This window comes from Akebia trifoliata, chromosome 3 (assembly GCF_017979445.1).
Source record: "Akebia trifoliata isolate Shusen 1 chromosome 3, ASM1797944v1, whole genome shotgun sequence".
NCBI classification, from domain to species: Eukaryota; Viridiplantae; Streptophyta; class Magnoliopsida; order Ranunculales; family Lardizabalaceae; genus Akebia; species Akebia trifoliata.
Genome location: NC_141377.1, coordinates 43,293,536 through 43,309,691, shown reverse-complemented (window position 1 = coordinate 43,309,691; position 16,156 = coordinate 43,293,536). Strand labels below are relative to the sequence as shown.

At 33.3% G+C, this 16,156-nt stretch overlaps 1 protein-coding gene across 2 annotated transcripts; it reads right to left on the bottom strand.

Annotated features, from left to right (window-relative positions):
- Positions 1-9,518: 9,518 nt before the first annotated feature.
- On the bottom strand, positions 9,519-14,400 carry SCO2 (protein disulfide isomerase). 2 transcript variants are annotated; one of them, XM_086435581.1, is made up of 3 exons: positions 13,776-14,399; positions 13,542-13,668; positions 9,519-9,758 (listed from the first exon to the last, which is right to left on the bottom strand). In XM_086435581.1, exons 1-3 carry the CDS (start codon positions 14,154-14,156, stop codon positions 9,685-9,687), a joined length of 582 nt encoding a protein of 193 aa, XP_086291707.1. In that variant the 5' UTR covers positions 14,157-14,399; the 3' UTR covers positions 9,519-9,684. The 2 variants fall into 2 exon arrangements, with proteins under 2 accessions (XP_086291707.1, XP_086291708.1); XM_086435582.1 differs by lacking the exon at positions 9,519-9,758 and adding an exon at positions 9,771-11,977 and having other exon boundaries at positions 13,776-14,400.
- Between the last annotated feature and the right edge of the window lie 1,756 nt (positions 14,401-16,156).

The following is a 16,156-nucleotide window of genomic DNA, read 5'->3' as shown; positions in this document are numbered from 1 at the left end:
CCCAAGGACACTTCAGTCCCGATTTCACAGCAAATTAAATTAATCATCATTAATTACATGATTCCATTTACTGGTCAAATATTTTTATTTAATTCCACATCTCATTGATCCTCACCTTTTCCAGTGCCCTCTGCTACACTAACTTGAGAAGCCAAAAGGTATCCTTCTTTTCCCCTCCTTTAAGAAGTCCTCTATAGTCAATATCCTTCAAAAAAAAATGTAAGGTTTTCATTTCTGCTTTTGTTAAAACTGAATATCTTCTTAAAAATAGAAAATCTCTTAATAACTCTAATCCATTGAACATTCTTTGAGCTTCAAAACAGACAGTTTATATTTTTCTCCTGACCGAAATATTGCATGGAAACTAGATTCGATATCATGCCCTAATTAAAAAAAACAAGAAAATATAACCACGTCTATTATTACATGGAGTTTACATATTTATGCATTAAAAGAGAGATGATTGACACAATAAGTTAGTTGGTGACAATCTTGACATTCAGTTTCTTTGCAATTTCCACAAGATTGCCAATCTCACAATCGTCGATGCGCCCATTGCCATTGTTGTCAGCGGAGTGTACATAATGTTTGCTCCTAATAGAGGTGAACCACACTCCATTTCTTTTGAGTGCCTCCTTGAGCTCGGGTTGGCTTATACACTCATCCCCATCCTTGTCGAACTGCTTCTTCATCCACTGCTTGAATTCCTCAACAGTCATCAAAAGCATGCCATGCTCATTTATGGGACGCGTGCCATGATTGTTCCACTTGAAGGCCATTCTCTCTATCACTCACAAACACACACAAACTCTTCTTCTTCAGTTTCTCACATCCATCAAGTCTTGGACGTCCCAACTTATTTATGCTAGTTGGTCAAACAGCTTTTTCTCCAACTTTGCTTCTATGATTCTTTCTCTTTGTTCCTTCTTATCAAAAACGAATCATGGTTAAAGCAAAATCTCAAGAGATAAAAACTATTAATAAATTAAACCAGAATATTGCATGTGTTTTATATATTAGGATAAAATATCTCCAACAGGCCTTCAAATTTGGAGGAGTGAGTCACCCCTATAACATTGTTCACAACAAATTTGAAGGACTTGAAATCCCACTTTAAACCTTGTACATCCACTCAACTTTCAATGAATTCTATCCTCTTTTTAAGTGGATGAGGCCTTTAACCAATTTATTTATTACTTTATATCTTTATTGTAAATGTTACATTTTTAAATAATCAACTCATCAACAAAATCTTAAAGACATGTACTTATTTATATTAAATACATATATGTATTTATATTAAAAATTATATCGTAACACAATGTTAAAATGTATGGATATGCAATTCATCTCTTGTTGAACCTAATACCAAAAATGAGCTTGATCGAATATATGTATCTATTAGATCTAATTATTTTATGGAAAAAATAAAATCTAATTGTAATAAACCATTCATAAACCAAAATGAAAAGTATTTTAGGAGAGTGAATAGTGTTTTAGAGGAGGCGTGGGTTGTAGTTCAAAAAAGTTTAGAGGAGAGTCCCTTAAATATACAGAAGATGCTCTTTTGGAGGAGAATTATAGAGGAGTGGGTTGGAGATACTCTAATAAGTGAGTACTTCAATCAGTGGATTTGCGAAAAATGACTCATAAAAAACATGCAATCCCGTCAAGTTTAAACTATGAAATCCGATAAGATGAGACACACATCCTCATGATACATCATGTATCCCTAAAATAAATTCTGATAATTGGATTTTGTGTTTTAATTGTCGGGATTGAGTGTTTTTATCAGTCCATGGATCCTAAATTTTAAACTAATGGTAATTAGATTGAGACAACTATTGGATGGTAGCTTACTAATATTATTATCATTTTTAGATTCCACAATGAAGATAAAATGGGTGATCTAAGACTGATCTAAGACTTGGTTAAACTCTAGTTAAACAAAACCAGCTTTGGCCTTTGGCATTGACTAGGAACCCACCAATCCTGATTTGAATCTGCTGAGTCAATCCCTCCTAAACCTTTTGGTGAAGTTGATTTAGATTTTAGAAGTAACCAGTTTTTGCCATAGTTTTAAAGCTTGTCGACTCAACTCAATTGGATTTCAAGAAGACTGGATGCAACCAACTCACCAACTTAAATTAGAAAATAATTGAGTTAACTCATCAACTTGGCTGAGTCAGCTTGAAAGTAGACGGAATTGGAGTTAGAAACTCTACTGAAAACTACATTTAAGATTTTTGTAAAGATAAAGTAAGTGTTGTTATTTGTTATAAATTACTAAAAGTATTTGTAAATTTACTTAATTTTATATATGATTCTTCCAACTCACTTCACGAGTGGACAGCTTGACTCAACTTGATGGATATTCTGAGTCGAGTTTTAGAACTATGATCTTTACCATTTTAATTGGATTGCTGCATGCTATAATCACAAACTCTAATTTTTACATGAAATAATGTAAATTTTAATTATTAAATATTATTTAAATAAATAAAATATCATATCAGTTTCAACATATTATCTGATGAGTCAAAAGAGATCTACTTATAAACTGAGGACCTAATAAATCCCTTTTTTATTTATTTATGGGTAAATTGGGGTTAGAGGACCCCTCCTTTTTATTAAATCATTGGCGAATCAAGATATTTGCCAACTCCCGAGAGATGGAAGAACTCTCTTCAGTTACAAAAAAAAATTCTCATCTTCAGCTCTGAACCGAGTTAGAAAATCTGCCACTCTATTGGTTTCTCTCCAACAAAAATCAAAGGAAAGTATGCCTTTTTTTCTTTTCTTTTTGGGTGGTGGGTATGTTAGAATCATATTAAAGTAATAGGGGCCACGCAGAACATGTATCTAGATTCGCCATTTCCTTCTCATTTACGAATAGCCGACCTTTAGAAAATGAATGAATGATACCATATGTGCTTCACATGGTCTCATTGATGGAAGCCGAGTTTATTTATGTTAGAATCAGTCTTTTAGTTTTCTTTGCTTGATATTATCATCCAAATGCAATGCAAGGGAATATTATTGTCTTAAATACACAAGAACATTTGTACCAAAAATTAAATTAAAACTAAAGAGAATGAATGTGTCACATGGCTGATGTCATTGAGGTGGAAGAATGAATGATGACGAAGAACTGCAACTTGGACAAAATCTAATATTATAGTGAACAATATGCATACTCAGAAGGAGATCAATCTCCTCCAGAAAATCCAAACTCAATCCCCGGGACGTGTTTGGATCAGCTCTCGGATTTTGCTGTAAGGATAATTATAGGGACTGATGTAATGTTTTTCTGACTAGATTGACATTTGACAACTATGCTGAAGAAGTGCTAGTGTGACAAGCTGGGGATTATTGTTTGGTAAAACCAACTTCTACCTATTGAATTCTACTAAAATAAATTGAATGTCCTTAAATGCCAAATGAAACATCTAGTAATATTTTTTTGACCTTCCTTAGCTAAATAGCAAATACTATGCCCTGAACCACATCTTGTTAATAAAAAGTAGAGTAATCATAAACTAACACGCTAAAATGTATGCGGTTGACATGGCAAGTACATAGAACCATCATAGATCTTTTTCTTTGGGATACACAAGGAAAAAGATCTACTGTCCTATGCACTTGCCACGTCTATCGCATCATCACCACTTATGTTTTAGTGTGACATTTTATCATTAGTTTAAAGAAAAATCCACTGAAAAAAAGAGCTACTATTGGGACCTCAACTTTTGCTTATTACATTGTAATTAAAAATAAAGAAAGGGATTTTTTTTCAAAACGTGCGCAACTTATGTATAAATTCCGAGTTTAGTACATTGTTCATTTTAATTCCCAAAACATGTATTTCGAGGTAATTCCTGAGTTTTATAATCAACGGATTCGTTGATATATCTACGAATTCGTATAATATTAAATGTGATGAACTCACTAGTTCGTTAAGTTATAAAAATGATGAATGCATGCTTTGGGAATTAAAATGAATAGTGTATACTTGGAATTTCTTCATATTCAGCACGTGAGCTAAGATTCACCTATAAAGAAATGAGTAAATGATTGAGAATAAGTAAAAGTTGGGGTGCCATAGAAACTCTTTTTTTTGGCTAGAGGTATATTTTTTGGGTTCAAGATTTTATATGAGTCTAATCATAATTTTAAACAATTACCGAAATTGATTGAACAAGATTTATGATGTTGAAGATAGCAAATTGATATAATGTTTGAATGGTGTGCTTTAATCTTTAATTGGGATGTGATAAATAATATAAGAAATTGGAGTGTTATAAGTAAAAGTCAAGGTATCAATAGCAACTCTAAAAAAATACTCAAACACATTGTCGTGGTATGTGCACGTAAGGAGTGATTGGAATGATTGTTTGCTCACAAACCAACACCATTTTAACATGTGGGACTGATGACATAAGCAATAATAAGAGAATTTTTATCTCTTGTCCATGATAAAAAAAAAACCAAAATTTCTTGATAAGATCACCTTGTGGCATTCAAAAATATGATCCAATACAACGGTGTTGTAGAATATGAAATTCTATGAATTTCAAAAAAAGAAAAAATTTAAAAAAATTATTTTTCACTGTTGTATTTTAATTTTAAATTTAGGTGCTCGGTAGTCGTTCATTTTCAACACCATTGCTCAAGCTAAAAAAATCTGTGTTTTTTTTCTTTTTTTACCTCAAGGTTTTTCATGAAATCTAAATGGTTGTAGTGTTCGATTGCCAATAATCCCACGATACCTTTTATGATTTGAAATTTAAAAGTTAAAATTTCTGCGGATATGTGGGTAGGAGAGAGAAATTTCTCTCTATTTACTCAAGTCGTTATCACCACGTGTCAAAATGTTATTAGGCTTTGAACAAACAATCATTCTGCACAAAACCGTTGATTTTTGAGTATTTTTTCAAGTATGGTTCCATGCACATTCCAATCTTTTTCATCGGTATACACAAGAAAAAGATGTGTGGTTCTGTACCCTTGTTACATCAGCCATGTACAAAAATTGCATGCATTAATCATTATTCTTCCATGACAGTTGAGTAAGTTTGAGTTTTTTTTTTAAATTATGACTAGACAAAGATATTAAAACAAATAGAACAATGGAAATTTAAAAACAGCACATTGATCATTTGGTTACACCAACTAACAAAGTCATAATCTACGCATCCAAATGATCATGATTTTAGATAAACAATCAATGATCAATTGATCACTCACAATTGAAGTTAAATCTAAACACGGTGAGAAATGTATAAAAAAAAGAGTGCTGATTTTCTAACTCAACCTGACAGGATGACTCAAAAACTCACCGACGTGGTGGGGGTAGAGAATCGTAGATTCTTTCCCTCAGGATACATAATTGACCTAACCGACCTGCCACCTACAGTTGTGTATCCCAAATGTGCAGTTGTGTATCCTGAGCGAAACAGTCTACGATTCTTTGCACATGACACGTTGGTGAGTTTTTGAGTCACGCTGTCAGGTTGACTTACAAAATTAATTACTAGTCTTAGAAAGAAGGTAAAAGGCATTTGAGATGCTTGTTGAGGATTATGTGGAGTTTCATTAATACATAAAATGGAAAATTCCTTTTTTTAATTTAAAAAAGAAGTTACGTTCCAACAAAGTTTAACTTCGCGCGGAAGTTGCAAATAGAAGAAACTCGTTCTATTAATTAATATTACATGGGATGGGAGCTAGTTTACATATTTTCTCTTCTCTATTTAAAGAGAGATGATTGACACAATAAGTTACTTGGTTATAATCTTCACATTCAGTTTGTTTGCAATTTTTACTAGCTTGCCAATCTCACAATCATCAATCACCCTGTCATCATTGTCGTCGGCAAAGTAAAAAATGAAATTGGCTCCTCACATAACTGCACCGCACTCCGTTTCTCTTGAAGGCATCCTGGAGCTCGTCTCAGCTTAAACACCCATCCCCATGCTTGTCGAATTGATCTTTCATCCACTTCTTGAACTCCTCAATAGTCATCTCAAGCATGCCGTTTTTAGAAGTTTGATGATGGCCGAAGACCATTCTCTACCACTCTACTCACGTACAACTCACAAACACACACAAACTCTTTTTCTTCAGTTTCTCACATCCATCAAGTCTTGGACGTCTCGACTTATTTATACTACTGACTACTCTGCTTGGTCTAAAACACACATCCCCAGGATACGTCATGTATCCCTAAAATAATTTCTGATAATTGAATTTTGTATTTTAATGATCGGTATGGATTGTCTTTAATTATCAGTTCATGGATCCCAACTTTTAAATTAAGAGAATCATGCTAGAGTACCATTGAAATGTACATCGTGGGGGGACGTTTCTGACGTGGATGCACATCAATAAGAACTTGAAAGTATTTGTGGTAATAAAAAAAAGAGTCGTGATGAATCCAAACGGTCTTGGTATGCGGCAAACGTGGCAAGGGCTCAAAACCATAGATTGTTTTCATCGGGAAACATAAGAAAAAGATGTGGTTATGTGCCCTTGTCATGTCAGCCGCTTATCTAAGACTTTGTGCATTCATCATTATTCTAAAAAAATTGAAGGCAATTTAAGTAAGAAAATCAAATCCCAAAATGTATTTAATGCACTTTAACGTGTTCCCCAAGGGCACATATTGACAAAATCCTTAAACTAATTGTGTTAGTTAATTAGATTGAAACAGCTATAGCATGGTAACTCATTATTATTAAAACACAACTGCACATATTTACAGGGATGTACTGTTGTGTATCGTGAGAGCATGTGTCAAAAGGATGTCTAAAAATCATGACTCTTATTATTATTATTATTAAATTCTACAATGATTATTAAATGAATAATGATTTTTTGATGCCCCCTACACCCCCCTCACAGAACTGTAGATCATTTGACTTGGGATACACAAAATCATAAATCTTCTCTTATGTATCATGAGGAAAATAATCTACGGTTTTGTGATGGGGATGTATGTCAGAGGGGGCATCATATTATCACCACTCTTATAATAAAATTGGTGAGTTAAGATTTGGTTAATTAGGTTTTTTTTTTTAAAATAGTTTTGGGGATTAACTAGGACCCACCAATCCTGATTTGAATCTGCCGAGCCAATCCCTCTCCCTCCTAAACCTGTTGGTTAAGTCTGATTTAGATTTTAAAACAAACTCGTTTCATAGTAACAAAATTCGGATTCAGCAATTATTCGGTGAAGCGTCAATTCGACCACTTCATCATATAAAATCGAAAAAGTTTTGGAAAAAATTCGTGATAATTTCAGCATCTAATCACTATGATTAAGATTCAAGAGTCATGGTTTTGTTAAAGCCAAGTAAGATTCATATAATTTATATAAAAATTCACATATGAATAAGAAAAGAAAAATTATTCCCGAAGGATTTTCTATTTTTTTGTGGAATGTTATAATAATTTTCAAAAGTCAATGGTTAAAAGCGTAATTATAAAAACTTTGAAGGTTTGAATGTCGAAGAAAAAAAAACTGGGTTTGCTAGTTTGCGGTCAATGCTAATAAAGGTAATGTTGTAATGCATCAATATATGCGGCTCATGTGATTGGTGGAGTACGGATTCTGTGACCAAAAGTTTTATAACCAAAATAAATTTCGTTTTACATTGTGCAGCCTTGGTGGAAGCCTGAGACACCAATATTTCGGCGTTTTTAAAAAAATAATCGGCGCATTAAGAATTTAACCGATTTATTCGAATTTTGTGACTAAGACTGATTTTTACCATAATTTAAAATGGGATTTTCCCAAAACAAGCACAACTTACGTTCAGATTCCAATTTTAATACACTATTCATTTTAATTTTCAGAACATATTTTTCTAGTGAATTCGTCACTTTTATAATCAATGGATTTGTTGATAAATTATCACTTGATAAGGCAAAATCACTACTATTTATCAATAAATTCATATGTGAAATTACACACATCTTGGGGTGGTCTTAGCAAAAGTTGGCATGGCAATAAAAACTTTTTTAAATTATTAAATACTAATTAAAAAAAATCAATCCACTAGTAGGTAGCGGGCAGAGATATCCATTATGGTGGGAACACTCTCTTCTTTATAGTAGTTTCTACATGTTATCCGATGAGTAGAAAGATATCTACTTTTATACTGAGAACCTAAGAAACCTCTTTATGATTTGTTTGTTCAATAGTTGAAACAATTCTGATTCCTTTTATTTATTTATTTTTTTTTATGGTTTGGTGGGTAGGTTTAGAATAATCGAGGTCCACGTGTGGTGTGGTGGGTAGGTTTAGAATCATATTAAAGTAAAGTAATCGAGGTCCACGCAAAACACGTTTATAGATTTGCCAGTTCCTTCCCATCAATTAAAAATCTAGGACCATCAGATATGAATGGATAATACTATATATATGGGGGCAGTTCATTATCATTTCGTAAAAATAATGATTTTTCAAAATATGGGTTAGAGGTTTTGAATTGAACTGATTTTTGGCAAGGATGGTCACTATGATGAGAAGATCATCCTCACAAAAAATCAGCTCAATTTGAAATTTCTAAATCCATCAAAAGTTATTTACAAATTATTGACAAAAATTGACAAAAAATCGACGATCCACATTTTAAATCACTTTTAATGGGGTTAGAAGATTCAGATTGGACTGATTTTTTCTTTTTCAGATGATCTTCCCATCACAGAGATCTTCCTCACAAAAAATCAGCTCAATCCCAAACTTCTAACCCATATTTTGAAATTTTATTTATGTTACATATGTTTTTTCATATATATTTATATTTGCTTGGCATGCTCTCATTATTGGAAGCTGAGATTATTTATGTTAGAACCAGTCTTTTGGTTTTAGTTTGCTTTGCTTGATATTATCATCCAATGCAATGCAGGGGAATATTATTATGTTAAACACCAAGAACATTTGTACCAAAAATTAAAACTAAAGAGAATGAATGATGTCACATGGCTGATGTTACTGAGGTGGAAGAATGATCTATAACCTCAATCCACCTTAAATAGATCTTACTTACATCAACTTACCATCGCTGATGAAGATCAGCAACATCAATTATGTAAGTTGAATGAACATAATGGAGAAAAATTCACATACCCAGAATGAGACGGAGAATCCCCTCCAGTAACCGTTTCAATCAGCTTTTGGATTCTGCTCTCAAGGAGAATAGAAACTCAAGTGCTGCTAGACTAATTGACATTTGACAATCATGCCAAATGAAAAAAGAAAAAAAAAAAAAAAAAAAAATTTGGTATGCTTCTTGGGATAATGTGGATTTGCATTAATACGGGCACAAGGGAAAATATATATATATATATATATATATATATATATATATAAAAAAAATCCGTAAACAGATTCCAAGAACTTTGGTGTGTCGTCTAGTGTCACTCCTGGATACTAAGACACAGCACCCAAAAGGAAGCAGTTGCAACCCAAGTGCCTGGAGTAATAAAAGCTAAGAGAAGATAGCAAATATGGGTGCAAAAGACAAATGAATATGATCATAGTAAAACAAGTTGCATAGCATTTTCTTTGATTCTCCCTTCCCCCAGTTGCAACAATAATTGCATTATCAAAAAGAGCTTAAACTCATCAAAATAAACCACCATTAAAAAATTGAGTCAAAAATCAAATTTAATTTTGGGTCATGGTGGCTTTCCATTGTCTAAATCCTCCATCACGTCAATGTCCTTGCGAGCTGTCATTTTCTGAACATATCCTGCATTGAGAAAACATTACAAACAAGTTTCAGGTATTAGGGGAGAATTATGTGCCAATACAAAGAATACTTGATAGATTAAAAAGCCCCACAAAATTATGAATCTTGCCACTAGAATAAAGGCAAGACCCCTAAGATTCATCTATATCTCAATATTGACCAGATGTGTTTCTGTTTCCCAGTTTGTTTAAATATTAAGGTGCTTGTCTCTGCAATTAATCACTTTTTGTCTCTGTGTTTCATGGACTATTAGTTGTTTCTTTTTTAAAACAATAATAGTGAATCCAGATTCACTCTTCAACTCTATCCAGAAATACATCCAGATAACTCATTATTATGTCAATCCACTCAACCTTTCTGTCTTAGACCCTTCAACTTGCCCAAGCACTCCTCACTGGTGTACACGCCCAAACAATATCAATCAACTTTCCTTTATTTTGACCCCTATCGGGATTATTCCTAGGTTCAAATGCAATAATTTTTTATTTTGTCTTTCCAAATCTTGCCATTCATCCATCTCTACACCCTTATCCCTGTTACACATTAGAATATAATGCAGTACAGTAAAATGGAACACATTGTTCCACAATGCATCTCACTTTATTTTATTTTGTTCTTTGTTATTCTCTGATCCCGTGTATTGCAGTACAACATCCTGAGGCTGGGCTTCTTGCATTAGAAAAACTAAAAGAAAAACAATGAAAGAAAGAAAAAGCTACCGACAAAGGAATCACCATTTGATCAACAAATCATTAGTACAAAAATATTAGGAGAAGAGATTTTTCCTTTTAAGCAGCTGACAGGTCCTTAATAATGTTAATATACTTATTCAGACTCCCCACCACCCACCCCAATACCTACAAAATTAACTCTCTAGTCCTATTTATCACATTCATTTCCTAGATCCTCTTTTATTGCAATATCACCATTGTCTAAGTAAGGAAAAAAGTGTAGTAGGGCTGATCTTTAGGTAAAGCTATGAACTCATATAGAAGATCAGTAGCAACAAGAGCTGCAGGTAAACAAGGGACTTAGAGCACAGACAGCTATTAACTTAACTCAAGGAGGGAGAGACCGTGTCAGGAGAGGGAGAGGGAGAACTGGAATGATGATGGTTGATCTCTCTAGCACAAAGCTAAATTTGATATCATTATTTCTTGACCTTAACCGTTCTCCATCACTATCTCCCATAATTTTGGAGGGAAATCATGAGTTTTATCATTATCCAATCTCCTTTTTTTTTCTTTAAACAAATGACATAGTTCTTCTCTTAAGGCATTTCTTAATAACCAAAACATTTTCGAAAAATATATTTTAACCATTAAAATTCAATTTCTTCCATGCACTCCAAATTAGGGGTGTCAATGGGTACCCAGCTCACTGAAACCGAAAACCCTGGTTCCGGTTCCCTTTTTATTGGAACCAATTAGAGCAGAGTCTAAAATGGAACCGGAACCGTTAGGTTCTATCTAAAGGGTACCTGTAGGTACCCTGGACTGATTTATTGCCATTTCTTTTTTTACTGTAGATGATTTAAGATATGCATTTATTTCAAAATTAATGTATGGTATATAAAATTCTTCAATTTTTCATATAAACTATGGATAAGAGCTTAAAATGAGCTATCTCTTCTAAAATTTTATTACTTTTAAACAAGATAATTTTTATTTCTGAAAAAAATCATTACTTATTTCTTTAGTATAACAAATCATAACTAAGTTAATAACTTTGTAGATAATATGTTAATTTATTAAAGGAAAAAAGTTTTATAATGATTTGAAAAAAAAAAATCTCGTTCAATTCTTGAGAACCGGAACCAATGGGTACCTGTGTTTTTTGGCGATTCCGGTTCCGATTCCATTTATTTTGGAACCGAAAAAAATATAATGGTAATGGTTCTAAGTGCCTCAGGAACCGACTTATTGACACCCCTACTCCAAAGTCCAAACCTGTACTGAAATAATACATGCACCTAAAGCCTTAAATACCTTTATGTTAACCAAAAAAAAAAAAAAAAAATCAATTTTGTAATGCTAATCCAATAAAAAATTTGATGCCCGGCAGTCCCTTTCGGACTAGTGTTACCTTGTTCTAAGAAGTAAGATCCATATAAGATTTTCAGAGAATACTTTCATGGCATAGGCTCTCTTCCGATCTTTAACTTCCTCATTCCTCACTCTCTCTTTTTTTAATAGATATAACAAATTTTATTAAGAGAACTGCAAAATAGAAAATACAACCGGTAAAGGTTGAGAAAACCTATCAAGGTGAAAAAAACAATTAAGAGTAAGAAACCATAACAACTATTAGTTCAAACTGACAATCAAACTCCATTCGAAAATAGGATCATCATCACACTCCTTGAAATTTCTACACTAGTAGAAGGGTAAGGATTTGATGATCTGCATTTTGATTTGGGGATCTTCCTCTCTGTCTTCAAATAAACTATAATAATTTCCTTCCAAATGACACAACAAATCGCAAGGAAGCAATCTCCAAAAAGATGTGCCTTCAAGAAGAAAAAGCTGTAATGTGCCAACTATGACATGTATCCACGATGGAATTAGAGAACAATCAAGCCACATTGAATTGAAGGAAAACAGAGCACCAAACGCTGGAAGCGATGATTCATAGATTCCACATGCATCTTATAAAAGAAGTAAAAAAATCGAACAATATAAAGGTCCCTCACTCTAGGCTGATCCGTGGTTAGAATTTTATCAAGAGAGGCAGTTGTTAGGAAAGAAATCTACCTTATAAATTAGAATATTAGTACCCCAAAACAAAGAAAGAAAGATGGCTATTAACAGAATTGAAGCTTCTAGCCTTATAAAAAATCTAACGAGAAAAAAAAAGCCTTATAATTTTTCCCTTTTTCATCTTTGCAAGTTTATAAACACATTTGTTCGCCCTCTCTCATACCGAACCTTTTTTTTAAAGTCATTACTTCCTTTGCTTCGTCATTTTCCTTCCTCCAATAATTTTTTTCCTAAATGCAATATTTTTCTTCTTTTACATTCCAACACAATTCTTAAGCACCTTATGTTATCAAACCTTCTACTTGACTCCTTAAAGTCGTACATTTATAAGGTCTCAAGTACAACTTGTAAAATACCTACATTGTATGGTTAAAATCTCTCCATGACAATCTATGTGTATCAAAAGTTCCTTACAAAGAAAAAAAAAATCCATCTCATTTTAGCTTCAAATTTTCCTAATATGAGCATAAAAAGAAAGAAATTAAGCCTTGTATAGCAAATTAAGAAAAAGATTTCTTAGAAAGAATTTTTTGTTTGAACTAGTATAAAAAACCAAAAACAGTATAAATTTCCTTTTGAAGAATATTGTACACGGGATAAGCTTTCCATACAGGACCTTTGAAATGGGGGAAAAAAACCCTAGAATGCCTAACCTTACATAATATCTACACCTCAAAACTTGAAATACGGATCAACCCTGACTAAACCTAAGCTATTGAAGATAATATGCTTCACGAAATTAGCTTCAAAACATCAATGCCAATTCCCATTACTCTCAGCCTCAAATAAATTATAATACTCAGCTCATTTTCACTAAAGGCCTCAATATTATAAGCAATCACCAAATGAAAGAAACTAAAAATGATACAAAAGAAACAGTACCCAAAGCTAACCGATGAAACAAGACAATTCCAACATATACGAATGTGATTTAACCGTCCATGTGGCAATGCAAATAAACTGAACTTAATCCATTAAATAAAAGAACAAAAAATAAATAAATTAAAAAATAGAAGAACATTACCAATTCCAAGACAAGGGATGCATTTGCAGATAGTCTCCTTCCCTCTTTTGTTATAATAACTAACGAGACCAGACCCTTGACAACTCCTACACTTTCCAGTCCATTCATAAACCACTTCCTTACAATCCTATAATTTAAACAATTTTGCACAAAAATTAATTAATTAATAAATAAATTAACCTAAATTAGTGTAATTAAAGAAAAATTGCAGGAAAGAAAATAGAAGGAAATCACCTCGACTACAGGATCGCAACGTAGGCGACGATCAATCTCCTCGGGTGAGATGGGAGTAGAATCGGGATAGGTCATGGGGAGAGGAAGGGCATCACTATCATCGCGAAGATAGCTTTCCTTGTCACGAGACCATCGTTTCTCTTTCGCATTAACTCTAGTGTTAATTGTATTCCTCTTCGACCCATCGACGCCACCGCCGCTTCTCTCCGAGTCTTGCGCATCGATGGCTCCTGGAAATTGGAACCAACGAGGAGTGGTGGCTCCTGCGGGAAGGTCTGCGGCTTGACAACGGACCACAGAACTGGAGAGCTTAGTAGGAGATGAGATAACTGAGGGTTTAGAGGGAGAGAAGACGAGGAATCTAGGGTTTGTTAGTAACATTCGTTAAAGATTTACGAGTATTAGAAGACAAACTGAATAACCATTGCTCTCACTCCTTATTCTTCGTTGGTAGTTAATTTGCTCTGCTTTTCAATGAAGGCTGTAGAGGAGAAGATGAAGAAATGTTGGTTTTGTTTTTGAAAGATAAATGAACGAAGGATTGGACGATTTATTTCTTCAGAGATATAAAGTCAATATTTCTGAAAGTAAGGAGAGTGGATTTGGGACTTGGTGTGTAAAATGAAAAGAATTTTCTTTTCTTAAGAGTTTGGAGGTTCAGTTTACCTATCACCGACTTCCACGTCAGCTTATTATATTGCCACGTGTTTTTATATCAGACCGCCTCACCTTCAATGCACGTGGACCAATTGAAATGTGGGGCTTTCCTGAGGTCTAAAATCTAATTCGTGTTTTTCTCATGTTTTTTCACTATTCGATTTTTTGGAGATGTACGTGGCAGTTTACTGCGTCTTTAATAATTTAATATTATTATTACATAATAGCAACAAAAATTTATAAAATGACTCTCTCAAAACTCATGATTCAACGGGTTACAACGACTTATTACATAAATTTAAAAGAAATTTTTTTTTTTGATAATCTAGCTATCCACGTGGCAAACTCAATAGATTATCCTGATGTGACAAATCTGAAACCGTAGATGTACACTCCTTGAGATACATGACTGCACTTAAACATAAAAAAGTGTATTTCAAGGGATCTACAACTCAAAAAAATCATAAATAAAAATTATTATTTTTAAGTAATAGAACGATTTAGATTGGATACTTTGGAATAAGAGTATTGGTTTTATAATTCAACTTGATAATTTAACCAAAAAATTCATCTACATGGAGTGCATTTCTCATCATATGAGAATATGTATATGGCAAACATGTGGTTACTAATCCACGTCAGCATAGACATTAATTTTTTATTTTTTTTACTATTTTTGAAAGCCCTTTTCTTTTCTTTCAAGTCTAAAATAAAAGAGTAGGTTTGTGCTTCGAGCTTTCCTTGGAGGAAAAGAAAAGAGATTTCGAAAAGATAATTGTTGAGTTGAGAGTCAAGTGGAGAAGATGAATGAGTCAATTATGTTCTGTTTAGATTTGGAGTTCAAATCACAAACCCTCTCTTCTATTTCAAATCTAGAGGAGAAGAAAAGGGCTTTTGAAAATTAGTACAAAAAAAAAAAAAAAAAAATTTAATGTCTATGCTATCGTGGATTAGTAATCATGTGTCTGTCATGTACGTATTTTCATTTGATGAGAAGTGCCCTCCACTTAGACAAGTTTTCAAGTTAGGTTGTCAGGTTGACTTGGAAATATATATATATATATATGGGAGCAGTTCGGCAGCCCTAAACTTTGCCAAACATTTTTTGTAAATCACTTTTGATGGGGTTAGAAATTTTGGAATGGGCTGATTTTTTGTGAGGATGATCTCTACGGTGAAGAGATCATCCTCAGCAAAAATCAGCTCATTTTGAAACTTCTAACCCTAGTTTACAAGTTGAAGAATCGTGGACCGTCCAATTTTTATAAATCACTTTTGATGAGGTTAGAAATTTTGGAATATGGCTGATTTTTGGTGAGGATGATCTCCTCATCATAGAGATCATCCTCACGAAAAATCAACTCATTCCAAAGCTTCTAACCCATGTTTTGAAAAAAAATTGATAAGATGTTTGGCAAACTTTAGGACTCCTGGACCGCCCCCTATATATATATATATATGGGTCCCGTTCAGCACCAAACATTTTTTACAACATTTTAGCCAATCATTTTTGTCCTACATGGGTTAGAAGTTTTGAATGGCGGAGATCATCCTCACAAAAAATCAACCCATTCCAAAACTTTTAGCCCCATGTTTACAAGTTGAAAAATCATGGACTGTCCATTTTTTGTAAACCATTTTTGATGGGGTTAGAAGTTTTGGAATGGGCTGATTTTTTGTGATGATGATCTCCTCACCGTAGAGATCATCCTCACTAAAAATCA